We start from the raw sequence: 13,187 nt of genomic DNA on the forward strand, positions 1-13,187 counted from the left end.
CTTTCAATCAGTTCCAGCTGATATCAGAAAAAGACGACACGTGGTGTGTGAAGAGGAGAAAAATCTTAGACAACAGAGTGAATTATTGCTCAAAAAAGAGTGGACACCTTCAGGCAAACATCCCAATGGTGCATTACTTCAAAGTGTTGCTGGGTAAATGACATCAAAAAGAACATTGCAATTTATTCATGCAGTATAATGACTAATGAAAAATAAACCACATGGCATTTTAATAGTGACAAATTGAAGCACTAGGTTCATCTAAAAGAGTCATTTGGTTTGGTGACATTGTGAGAACAGCCATATGTATCTGTGTGTGTGTTGTGTTTGCGTGTTTTACAGTGTGACGGCCGGCGTGTCATTTGGTTTGGTGACATTGTGAGCACAGCCATATGTATCTGTGTGTGTGTTGTGTTTGCGTGTTTTATAGTGTGACGGCCGGCGTGTCATTTGGCCTCTCGTTCATAATCAATCCAATTATAGGATTACATCACACTTTATTGAACAGTCCTCTGAGAGCCAGTTTGTCCAGATCTAATCCGCATTATAAAATCTGCCTTCTGCTATATTTGAGGACGGATTCTTGAGTTTTTCACTTTGCTCTGCTCACTGAGCCCCTCAAATCCCTCTTCACCGTCTGTCTGAGGGACTTTATCCTTAAAACCATTCAAAGAGGCCATAAATACTTAAAAACCATCATCTTCCATCATTTCCATAGAGCTTCATATATCAGCACAAACAGACAGATGGCCATTAAACTACAGCTTCCTATGATGGGTAGATGTGTGGATAAATGAGGGATTTATAAAGGCACAGCTCTCTGTATTTTACCTGTATTTTTCTCTCTTTCTCTTACAGTTGATCCTAAATGTCCAATCAGCACGAGGCGCCAGCTGTCTGACGGCTGATGAATGAGTCTCCAGTGCAGCTCTGACTGAACCAGTGACAGCGTTACTTTCTCAGACAAATGACTCTGATCTACGGCACAAACTGAGGCTGAATTAAACCGGTAATAGGAATGAAGATGGGATTCTGCAATCAAACACAAAAGTGAGTGAAACTCCAAACACATTGACCATCACATACACACTATAAAACTGATTCTAGAGGCTGAAGTCTGGAGAGACGGCAGAACCGTGAGCCCTCCCCGTGTGACACTCGATTAACGTGAGGTCAAAATAATTAACACACTCAATAGTGTGTTTGCTCTTTAGTGTGCAGTCAATACAGCGAAGTTTCTCCCCTGAAATGTCTGTGTTGGGACACCGAAACAGGTGGCTGTTCTGTTCCAGTGTCTAATGTCCTATACAAGGGGTGGTTCTGTGTTTTTTTCTAGGCTCGGTTGTGTTTATGGGGCGCAGTATAACATTTCTTAATAGTTCTTTTTTTTTTTACGCTGTATTTTTCATATATTTGACTTTTATTCCACACCTCTCCACTCTCCTTTGAACGGCTCATTTGCTTCCTGCTTCTATGAAGCCCATCCCCCCGAAAAACGCAATGGTCTTAGATTGGTTAGATGGCCAAATGTAGTTTCATGTATTTTTATTGGCTGAAGTGCCAAGCACAGGTTCCCGGAAACGCCACGCCCACAATTACTGGCAGAAGTCACACCTGCGGTGACTAGCAAGGGTTTATGATGTCAAACACCCGGGAAGAAGCTTGTTGTAGTCCAAACCGGACATTTTTGTAGGCAATAAACTGCCATAACTTTAAAAGGCAATATCTCCATTTGCATTGAACTCTCAGCGCTGTAACTTTGTAGATACTGTTTATGCTCAAGCATTACACACTAACTGAAGTTAAAAAAGTGAAATCACATGCAACCACCCCTTTAAGTATTTTATTTTATTTTTATTATTTGGACCTTATGGACAGCACCAGACTAGCACTAACCAGCACAAGTCAGTCTGAACTAGCTGGTTTATGTCCTGTTCAGGACGGCAAGAATGACTTGAACTTGAAAGTGGAGATCGGTACATTTGATTCAGACAGCAAGTGATGAGCATCTACAGCACATCTGCAGCACGGCCAGAATATCAGCCCTAATCATAGATAGGGATTATGGGAAAGACGCTCACACTGGGAAAAGATTACACTGGACACCAAACTCAACTGACATCACAAACTGCCAGAAACATCACAGACGTGTTCCCCTGCTGTATGTGTTCAGTATATCCTGATGTCTGGATATCGCAACCATCAGCAAACTTCCCTTTTAATCTTTTTGAAAGGAAACAGCAGAGTTCCTCCTTGCTGTTCTGAATCTCCATCTCTGCTCCAGTCTCAGCAGGAAGCGAACAAAAATGATGGGCAGGATCGATAAAGACCAGAGGCTGCAGATTTCAGAAACCGGCTGATAGATGAAGAGACACGAGGTCCGTGACATCGCCTTCGGCCTCCAAAAAAAACAAGAGGCAAACTCAGCAGAAAGCACGAAACACGGTTTTCATCACACCTCGACAGGGCCGAATACACACACACAGACACACACACGCACAGCTGTGATTAAACGCTCTAAATGTCAGTGTGTTTCTCTGAATACAGCCGCACTGCTGGCGCTAGAGCTCTGAAAGCAGAAAATAAAGATTGAAGAACTCAACGCAAGAAATGACAAGCGAGAAAAATGAAACTCTTCAGACTGTGCTGTATTCACAAGAACCACACGGGAGACAATTAATTCTGGCAAAGTTTGACATTACTATGTTGTTAAGAACATAGTACACTAACAAGTATTAACTGTATCAATATGGGCCATCATTTCTAAAGAATGCTTTTAGCACCTTGTGGAATCAATGCCACGTAGAATTAAGGCAGTTCTGAAGGTGAAAGGGGTTTAAACACAGCATTAGTATGGGGTTCCTAATAATCCTTTAGGTGAGTGTATAATAACATATTATGAAATAGATAATAAAATAATTCAGTTACAATTTCTCTTCTTTCAGTGCCTGATAATGTAGCAGCTTCTCATAAGGTACAATTTCACTCTTGTTGTTATTTGTAGATGATGAAGGCTTCTAGCTCGTATTGAAATGCAAAGTAAAGCAAAGCAAAGCTCATGAAATATTAATAGAGAAGCTGCAGACACCTGTATGTTTATTAGCACCATCCAAAAATGAACGTGACAGCTCATGTGATTCATGACAGCGGGAGTGTCAAGCCGTCTCCTTTCATCATGTGACATTGTGTGATCTAATAAGTTTCTATGATAAACAGCAACATAAAGCAGACCCCGTCACACACTCTTATCGTATTAATGCATTGTGAATGAGCTCTCGCTTTGAGCGACTGGTAATGGAAAACACATAAAGGTCTCAGTCAGTGCTGGGATGTTATTCATTAAAATGTGAGGAAAGGGGAGTTAATAATGGTTGGATTTTTCATTTTATACCAGACGAATCGAGAAATGGAGATTTCTGTTTCTTCTGATGAGGATTATGAATTTGTGCTCTAATAAGGAGCGATCTATAAAGAAAATGAGCTCATCAATCATAATGGCACATTTTAAAATAACGGAAATGCTGTTAAAATGAACGAATTTCAACCTCCTTTTCTTGAAAAGAACACTATAAACAGTTTAGAAGAACTTGAAGGGTCAAAAGTCAGTTTTGAGAAACACTTGGCAAACACTGTAAAAGTTTTTCCTCAGTGAAAGAAGAGGGATGGAGAGCGTCACTCTGTTAACATTCATCAGACATACAGCAGCTTTGTGATTCTTTTATAATGTGCCTCATTTTTCATCTCTAGTGAAATACCCTTCAGTTTTATGACCGTCACTTTCACATCGATGGTGAGGCGCTTTCAAAACGCCCCCCGTCCAACCTTGATGATTAGTTTTAATGAATTCTAGAAGAGATTACCATCATCCTTGGGATTTTATGTATTAAGGGCTGACCCAGAGCATTCACACAGAGAGAGAGACAGCGATCAAAACACAAAAAAAAGAATTTAAAACATTTAAAAGTGCAGCTTATGCTTCAATTTTTGAAGAAGTATTGAGGGATGATGAGTAGATTTGTGTGCCAGGATCGGGGAGGAAAGAGACTGAAAGAGCGAGCTAGAAAGAAATAAAAGAGTGAGATGAAGGAAACTAAAAGAGAAATGGCAGCGTCACAGTTGTATTGATGATAAATAATAATAATGGTTAGAATAGAGCCGGAACGGTGCCGATAAAGATGTCCTTGAAGAGGACATGAACTGCAAAAGTGAGGGAAGAAATGGACTCAAAACAAAGAAATAAAAAACATTCTCATCCTCCTCGAAATCAATCGCTCACCTCAGAAAACACTTGAAAGTGCATCAGATGTCCTGAGACGTCCTGCTGTCAGTCTTTCATGTCTTATTCATAGAGTTTGATTTCTCTTCTCTTCTCTTCTCTTCTCTTCTCTTCTCTTCTCTTCTCTTCTCTTCTCTTCTCTTCTCTTCTCTTCTCTTCTCTTCTCTTCTCTTCTCTTCTCTTCTCTCCTCTCCTCTCCTCTTTTCTTCTCTTCTCTTCTCTCCTCTTCTCTTCTCTTCTCTTCTCTTCTCTTCTCTTCTCTTCTCTTCTCTTCTCTTCTCTTCTCTTCTCTTCTCTTCTCTCCTCTCCTCTTCTCTTCTCTTCTCTTCTCTTCTCTCCTCTCCTCTCCTCTTCTCTCCTCTATGACTGTGTTCAAATAAATCTGAAGGTCACGTGTGATTCTGAGCTGGATCTGATCCCTGAGAACGGACGCTTTACATAATTCAGCCAAGATGAACTTGTTCCTGGATCCACATGCAGGAAGTTCAGAAGGAATAACCGCCAGTGAATGACTCTGGGATTTGATTGGTCTGATTAGTTGGCGATGCACTGGATCTCTTCCCAGTGTCCATCTTATCTCTCTCTCACATACACACACACACACACACACACACACACGAACTGCTGATCTTTCTGCAGCTTTAACAGCAAAGGAAGATGAACCCGTCCACATTTGTCACACATTCGTTTTCCTTTTGCATTCATCCGTATCTGTCACTCAGATGCCGCTGTCAGGCTCGGCCTCTTTTTGATAGATCATTGATCTCTCTCTGAGAAGCACTTACTGTAGATCAATATCTAAGAAAGATCACGTCCCTCTCAAAGGACGCGCTAAACGCTACTTCAAGCTCTCACGCTGTCTCTTTATTCTGACAAACAGATGATGTGCTTCATTATAGTCTTCGACTTCTGATATCGACTGTAGACTCGAACAGACCATCGGTCAAGTCAGATTTTAAATAATAAATAAATTTGACAGTGTTATATGTTTTTATTAAGTAAAATGGGACCCACTTTATATTAGGTGGCCTTAACTACTATGTACTAACATTTTAATCAATCATTTGATACAATGCACTTGTACATGCAAACTGCATGTAATTACGTCTGTAATTAATTTCTGTAGTTACATTTTTATTTACACAGTTGGCACTTCCCTTACACCTAACCCTAGCCTAAAACTTACCCATATCACCACACCTGTCCCTAACTCTACCCGTACCCCACCTCAATATCGACAAAAGTGCTTTTCAATACAATTTGAACACAGTAAGTACATTGTACTTATTTTTGGATGTAAGTACATAGTACTTAAGGCCACTTTATATAAAGTGGGGCCGGAAAATGTAACACCAGTGATATGTTTTAAATAGCATACTACTATATTGAATACTGAATTTATAGAATAACTCGTTTTTAACATTTGCTTAAATTTGCTATATGCAACCTGCGTGGAACAACGTCTCCCACAATGCCCTTGACCTTCTATTTACAGAGTCTTGAATGAACTTTGCTCATATTCGATCTTTATTGATTTAGCCGCAGTTATTTGATTGATTATAATACAATATTATATTAAAAATATATTTAAATAGGTTTTATTTAATGGGATAGTTCACCCAAAATGTACTCATACTCACCCTCAAGCCAGGTGTATATGACATTCTTTTTTCAGATGAATACAATTGGAGTTATATTAGAAATGTCCAGGTTAAGCTTTATGATGAAAGTAAATGTCAGCCAAAATTGTACTTGATAACGTGTTAAATATGGATATTTTTCTTACACAAACTCATTGATTCACTACAGAAGGCCTTCATTAACCCCCCAGAGCCGTGTGGATTTAAAAAAAATAATGGATGCACTTTTCGTGCTTTAAATTTTGGGTTCCCATTCACTGCCATTATAATGCTTGGATTAGCCAGGACATTTTTTAATATAACTCAGATTGTATTAGTCTGAAAGAAGAATGTCATATACATCTAGGATGGCTTGAGGGTGAGTAAATGTGCAAAATTTCATTTTTGGATAAACTATCCCTTTAACTGAATGTCACTCATGTATGTGTATTGTGCAATATGCAATAATTAATAGCAAAGAATTATGTTCAAAATATTGTTTTGACCACTGTTTGAGACTATTTTATCATGTCTGAGCAGCATCTCATTTGATATACAAAGTGAGTCAACGTTTGAGCACCAGACTGTGAAAGTGACACTGCTGCAAATGCTGACTTATGACAGATTTGTTTATTTCTCCGTTCATTGGGACCTAAAGAGCGTCCTCACGACTACTCCCAGAAGCTTCCGACTTGATTCTTGCAGCTGAAGACACTTGTTGATGTAATGAAAGCTAAATGGATGAAGGGTGTTGTGGATGCAAACACACTCCGCTCTGATTCTTCATCTTATTATCATTCTGCACGTGACTCTTCACTGATGATGAAGCTTCTGGAGGCTTCTGCGTCAAAGCCATGAAACCGATTACTGATCATGATATGAAGGTATTAACCGCTACCTGACAACAAAGCTCATTTTCTCCTCTGGTTTGCATCATTCTTTAAAACCCTTTCCTGTCATTCATTTTTTACGCTCTTTGAGAGAGAATGAATGAAAGAGAGGAACAGAGGAAGAGAGAAAGTGTGCGGTGGCTCTTTGTCTCTCATTTGCCAGTGACAGTAAATGGCGGCTCTGATTAAGTTGCTCTAATTGGACTCTGCTTCAAATTCGGCAGGCGAACAATCGGCCATTTTAATGAATGGGTCGTGTTGCCGTTTGTGCCGCCGTTTCTTCTGAAAGAAATCGCAATGCATTAGCCACAAATCACATGCCAAGAGCTGCAGATACAAAGAAATGTCTTTAAGTCAGAGAAGACAAACGGCCAAAAATCTTTCAACAGCTGTAACAAGCTTTTAAAACACATCTGTGCGCGGCGCTTCAAGAACTTGAGATGTGATCTGCTCCTGGCGTGCCGTCCTTAACCTGTACGCTCTGACTTAATTTCTCTGTGTTTTTCTCGTTTGCATGAACAGAAAGACAGAATGTCCCTGTTTCGAGACCAGAGGGGCTGCAACTGCTGCAACACTCAACACACAGATGGTGTCTTTATGTAACGGACGCTTTAATTACGTCCACATCATTTCTCAAATCAAGCCGCACTTCACACTGAAACCATCTCGACCCCTCAGTTTAGCAGTGACAAGCAACATTTTGATCCGTAAACAAACGGTTTCATTGCACAAGCAGCATCCTTGACGTGACATTTGAACAGCCAGACGTGAGCATCTTTTTAGCAGGTGACAAAATGAAGATCGTGAAAATCTCCAGCCTCAGGTTACACACGTTTGAAAATATTCTGTGAAACAATCCTGCAGGACGTCAATCAATAGAGCAGAAGGAATGAAAAACACTCATTAGTGACACGCGGGATGTTGAGAGGATTAAAAAGATGCCAATCCTGTTCTGATACTGTAGGTCACATGAAAAAGCTTGGTTTACAAGATATTGATTATCTCGTGTCCTGCACAGAACTTACAGCTGCATGAAGCATAAAGCCAGAGACTATTGAGCCAGTGTGTCATATGCTAACCCTTGTGAAAAGAACACTTAGCATACTTTTAAATAATATACTTTAAAGGAATCTAGTGAATATAAGAATATAATAGTGCAAACTAAAAGTAATGTTTTTTTTTTTTTTGAACACTTAATTGCATGTTATTTACATCAACTGTTTGGTTACCCATATTCTTTATAATATATTCTTTTGTGTTCAGCAAACCATAATGATCCAACTATTCAGTCAATTCCTAATGGACAAAATCAAGTCTCCTACATTATTTTCTTGTTTCTAAACTGTAAAAAATATTGTTGGTTTAACTTAAAAAAGTAAGTAACCTGGTTGCCTTAAAATTTTGAGTTTATTGAAGTTAAAAATTTGAGTTGATACAATGAAGGAAATTGGTTTAATAAATAGACACTCAAAATATTATTGTATCTGAACCACATAAAAATGTGATAAATCATGAAAATAGCACAATTGCATGTTTCACTGCGTGCGTCATCACAAATAAAACACACACAATTACTCAATATAATACAAAATCTTTTAATAATATTTTAATAAAGGTTGTCGATTCTCAAAAATGTTCATTGTATTAACTCAATTTTTTAATTTCAAAGAACTCAAAATTTGAAGGCAACCAGATACATTTTTTTTAATTATATTTTTTACAGTGCCGTTTTGCTCATAATACAACACAAAAGAAAAAATATATCACTATTGCAACTGCGATTATCTTTTCCACAAGGTAATGCATGCTTACATTACATTACCAAAGATGCTACATTTTCCTCATTACCACTTCTTATTTTAGATTTAACTGTAGATTTAAAGTCCCTGATAGAATATCCATCTTAAGCCATCGCTGTGCTTTAGAAATATATTAGCTGGTCTAGGATGATCATTAGCTGTTGCAAACTAGCAGACCGACTGCCATGTTCCTTAACACACAGCTAATAGCTTAAGCTGGATTTACCAGAAGGTGAAAACGAGAAGGAAAGAAATTCAGAAAGAAAATCATTGAGATGTAGTATGTGTGTGAATATTGAGAGGGTCTTAACCTTATTAGCAAACAGAGCAAATGCTTCCCAGAGAGCGTTTAAGAGAGTAACATGATTAATATTACATGCAAACACACACATTTAGAGAGGAAGTGAGCAGGCGGGGGAAGAGAGCGACAGACAGAGGCCCAGAGAGATTGATAGCTATATTCAAATGAATACAGAGAGCTGACAGGAACCCAATGGAGCGAGACAGTCCACCACAACCACACTACATATACAGTACCACACATATCATGGTGTTTGTGTGCTCTAATTCCCAAGACCAAACACCACAAACAGCCTAGAATGCTTTTGGGATCCACAAATGCAAGAACTGAGTTGCTGTCGACACTCCTTCACCTCTTGACACGAGCACAAAACAGGAAGTCACAAAGAACCAGCTGGCAGTACAAATGGAACTATGAAAAATCACTCGCTTTCCCGTGAGATGAACATTTATTGCCCGTTCCACTGCAGCCAGACAAAGCTGAAGGCATTTCACCGCCAGTCTTACCTAATTTAGGGAGAGAATATTTGACTTTGAAGTAATCCTGGTAAAACGGCAGGAGTCTCTTGGTGATGTGCAGAGCGTAGTCCCCCGATCCGCTCTGGATGGCGTCAGGCCTGGCGTACAGCCGAATCTGCATCAACACAACATCGGAAGAGAGGGAGGACAAAAGTCAAATTGTGCCAGGTGCTGAATGAACACTTGTACGGCTCTGGTTTATTCCTAACCTGAATTCCCTCAAAGGATAACTGTTCGGGATTTGAAAGACAATCTTTGGAGAATATGTCTGCCAAATGCCAAAATCTGGCTTGGGAATTTTTGAGTGCATCCGTTATCCAGGATGTAAAACATACGAAGATATTATTGTCACTACAGCATGACAGAAATCATTCCTTTTCTTTAGAGAACCAGTTTTGAACAGGCAGACCAACCATGAGGTCCAAAATTATTAAACAAACGATGCTAAATGAACAACTAGCACCCATAATCCTGAAGAAAGTTCCAAAAGTAAAGTAGTTTTATTTAAAAAAAAATGTCATAACTGGACATTTCAGGGAAAAATATGTGTATATGAAAAATTAAATATGTATCAGTAAACCTGAGAATGTATCTATTATGCTGGAGTCATGACTTCTTTAAATGACCTGCACTTTTAATAAAACTCTGTGTTATTGAACTGCAGCCAGTGAAAAATGTTACCAGTATAGGATTATTTCCATCCATTTTAAAGCTGTATTCATTAAACTGGGGTTTTAGACATTTGTCTTTAGAAACAAATTAGATTTCCAGGAAAACAAAAAGACAAAACATTTGCATTATTGCAAAATCCTTTATTCTGTATTTACGGTTTTATGTTTGTGACAGAGAGAAAGAGAGAGTGAGGAGAGAACAAGTCTAAAAGAGAAAGTGTGTGAGGTGTGGCTCTGTGGGAAATGTATTCTCACAGTAAAAATGATCTTGGTCTCTTTTAGCCGAAGGCTGATGAACAGCACAGCTTTCTGAACGAACATCCATCTACTCAGAATGAATGTCCTCCTACACTAACAGAGTTACTGAGCAAAACAAGCAAGAGGAAAGCCTTTGTTTCAGAGCCTGGCAGCAATGCACATTGAATTATGTGTTGTTTACCTCACATGTTGCAACTGTATCGATCAGCTACTGTCTGATATATGTCTGATTTAAAGATGAATGGACGCCACTTAGGGCTGTGGAAATGATTCTAAGCTCAATCAGATCAATGCGACTTTAAAACAACCTGTAATTAGACAAAGCATTCAGGTTGACAATCAAGAGAAGCTTTATTAATCAGACATTGTGGAGATCGTTCAATCCGACTCCAGTGCGGACTGCTTTGTTTGTTTGTTTGTTTGTTTGTTTGGTTTTATTGAAGGCAGCTTGACAGAGACTTAAATGAGGTTAATTGAACTCAAATAGTGATTCTCTCAATGAGCGGCTGCTCAACATTGATCCACTAAAAAGCTCTTTCTGATGAAAAGATGAAGCTCGGAAGATGACAAGGAGCACTTGACCTGATTAACAACCTGTTGAGCTATTCCACTATATATGTCTGTATACGAGAGATACTTCAGGCGCTTCACAAATTCATTCCTATAAAGGTTCAAACTGTGCCATAGAAATGAACATGTAAAAATTGTACAGCTTGTGATGTTTAGACCAGTCAGAATGGTTTACCAGCACCAAAACAGCATTAATCAGGATTGACATTCATGCTGGCATAAGCTGGTATTTTAACTTTAAAACCTACATAGACGTTTCAAGGCATTTGTATTCCACTGCTAAAATCATCATTTTGTCAATTAAATGCAGTAAACAAGCTTTTCTGATCAGGCTGGGTAATTTTATGAATACGTAATGAGCATAGTATAGTGGTGTTGAATGTTGATTAGATATCACAAGAACATTTGTCATTTTAATGATACGATAAATAAAACGGACTGACACTAAACCAGGGGATTTAATAACGGCTGCTACAGTGTTATGAATGGAATATGCTGCTTTAGGACCAGTTTCTTTTATTTTAGCACGTATAATACAATAAGTAAAAACTACACTCGTCGAAGAAACGGTTCTATATAGAACCTTCAAAGGTTCTATCGGCGCTACGTATTTGGAACCCCTAAAAGGTTCTATACAGCACCCTTTTTAAGTGCCAAAAGGGTTTTGTCTTATCATAATAGAACCTTTTTGGCATAAAAGGTTCTTTGGGGTTGAGTATACTCCAAAGAACCCTTTATCCAAAAGTATACTCCAAAGAACCTTTTATGCCAAAAAGGTTCTACAGTATAATGACAAGAAACAACCCTTTTGTCACTTAAAAAGGGTTCTATATAGAACCTTTTAGGGGTTCCAAACATAGATATGTATACGTATACATATCTGTGGTTCCAAATACGTAGCGCCGATAGAACCTTTGAAGGTTCTATATAGAACCTTTTCTTCTTAGAGTGTATGCATCAGAAAGGGAAACCCTGTTGAATGTTAGTATTTGTTTGTTTCAGAAATCACAAGTTTGAAGACGCTTAGGGTCAATTTGCAATATGTGAAGAGCCTATGGTCAATACAGGTGAAACAAAGGTCACGTTCACCAAAACAGAGGTGTGTGATGATAAAGACTGGGCATTATTCACATGCAGCAACAGGTTAACAAAACCATGTAGGCTGGTGAAGACAGATGAAACAAACAATCCAAGCTCAGACTTCAAATCATTTTGGAGAGCGGGCAAAAGACGGCACAATCCATTACTGTCTGGTTTGGGAAATACATTTTTCTCCAGATATTTTAGGTTTGACATCACTCCCAGAGGTTGCAGAACATGCAGGGTATTATCTGAAATTGTTTGGGTCATAACTGAATATAATGGGAGATATGGAACATTAAAGTTCAATTGTATTCACTCAAAATTGCTCGTTATACTAGTCTTAAGAGAGCATTCAAGTTATAATCTGATTTTATAGCAGAACAACCAATATAAATAAACAATTAGCAGTTATGTTTATGTTAATGGTGCAGATTTTCTGAGGGATTGTTTAAGACTGTAGCCAAATTAAGCACCTCTAAACCAGTGAGCTGAACCGCTTAAATCCTCATCAAATGGAATGAGCTGCCCAACACTCAAACAGAACCAATAAACAAACAGAACCAATTAACAAACAGAGACAATAAAAAACATACTAAACGCCCATGCATAGAGAATAAAAACGAACATACCAAACACTCTATCAGAACAAACAAAACCTTTAAAGGGGACATAACACAGACAGTTTCTGCCAATCTCATGTTATTCTTGAGTACCTAAGTAGTATTGCATCCTTCATATCTCTGAAGAGTCTTTAGTTTTATCATATTTATAAAAGACAGATACTCTGTACCCATTCTTTCCGAAAACAGCCGAACTCGTGGAGGCATGCAGTGGGCGGAGCTAAAGAGACACACACACACATTTGTTTTTGTGAAATGTGGGGACATTCCATAGGTGTAATGGTTTTTATACTGTACAAACCATATCTGCTATCCCCTTACACTGCCCCTGCCCCTACCCCTAAACCTACCCATCACAGGAAACATTCTGCAATTTTACAAAAAAAAAAAAAAAAAAAAAATACTCATCCTGTATGATTTATAAGCCTTTTAAAAAGTGGGGACATGGGTAATGTCCTCATATTTCCCCCTCTCCTTGTAATACCTATGTAATACCCATGTCATTATACACATTTGTGTCCTGATATTTCACAAAAACAAGCACAATACATCATGTCATTATCCCTGGATAAATTTTGCTTC

The 13,187-nt window shown here is 38.5% G+C and overlaps 1 protein-coding gene across 1 annotated transcript in view; it reads right to left on the bottom strand.

Annotated features, from left to right (window-relative positions):
• The window catches only part of LOC137049149 (thyrotropin-releasing hormone-degrading ectoenzyme-like), a 155,677-nt gene that overhangs the window by 133,548 nt on the left and 8,942 nt on the right, over positions 1–13,187 (bottom strand). Inside the window, exon 3 of the mRNA XM_067427533.1 lies at positions 9,392–9,518. Coding sequence (XP_067283634.1) covers positions 9,392–9,518 — 127 coding nt within the window. The remainder of the gene's footprint in view (positions 1–9,391; positions 9,519–13,187) is intronic.

Source organism: Pseudorasbora parva, chromosome 20 (assembly GCF_024679245.1).
Source record: "Pseudorasbora parva isolate DD20220531a chromosome 20, ASM2467924v1, whole genome shotgun sequence".
Classification (NCBI taxonomy): Eukaryota; Metazoa; Chordata; class Actinopteri; order Cypriniformes; family Gobionidae; genus Pseudorasbora; species Pseudorasbora parva.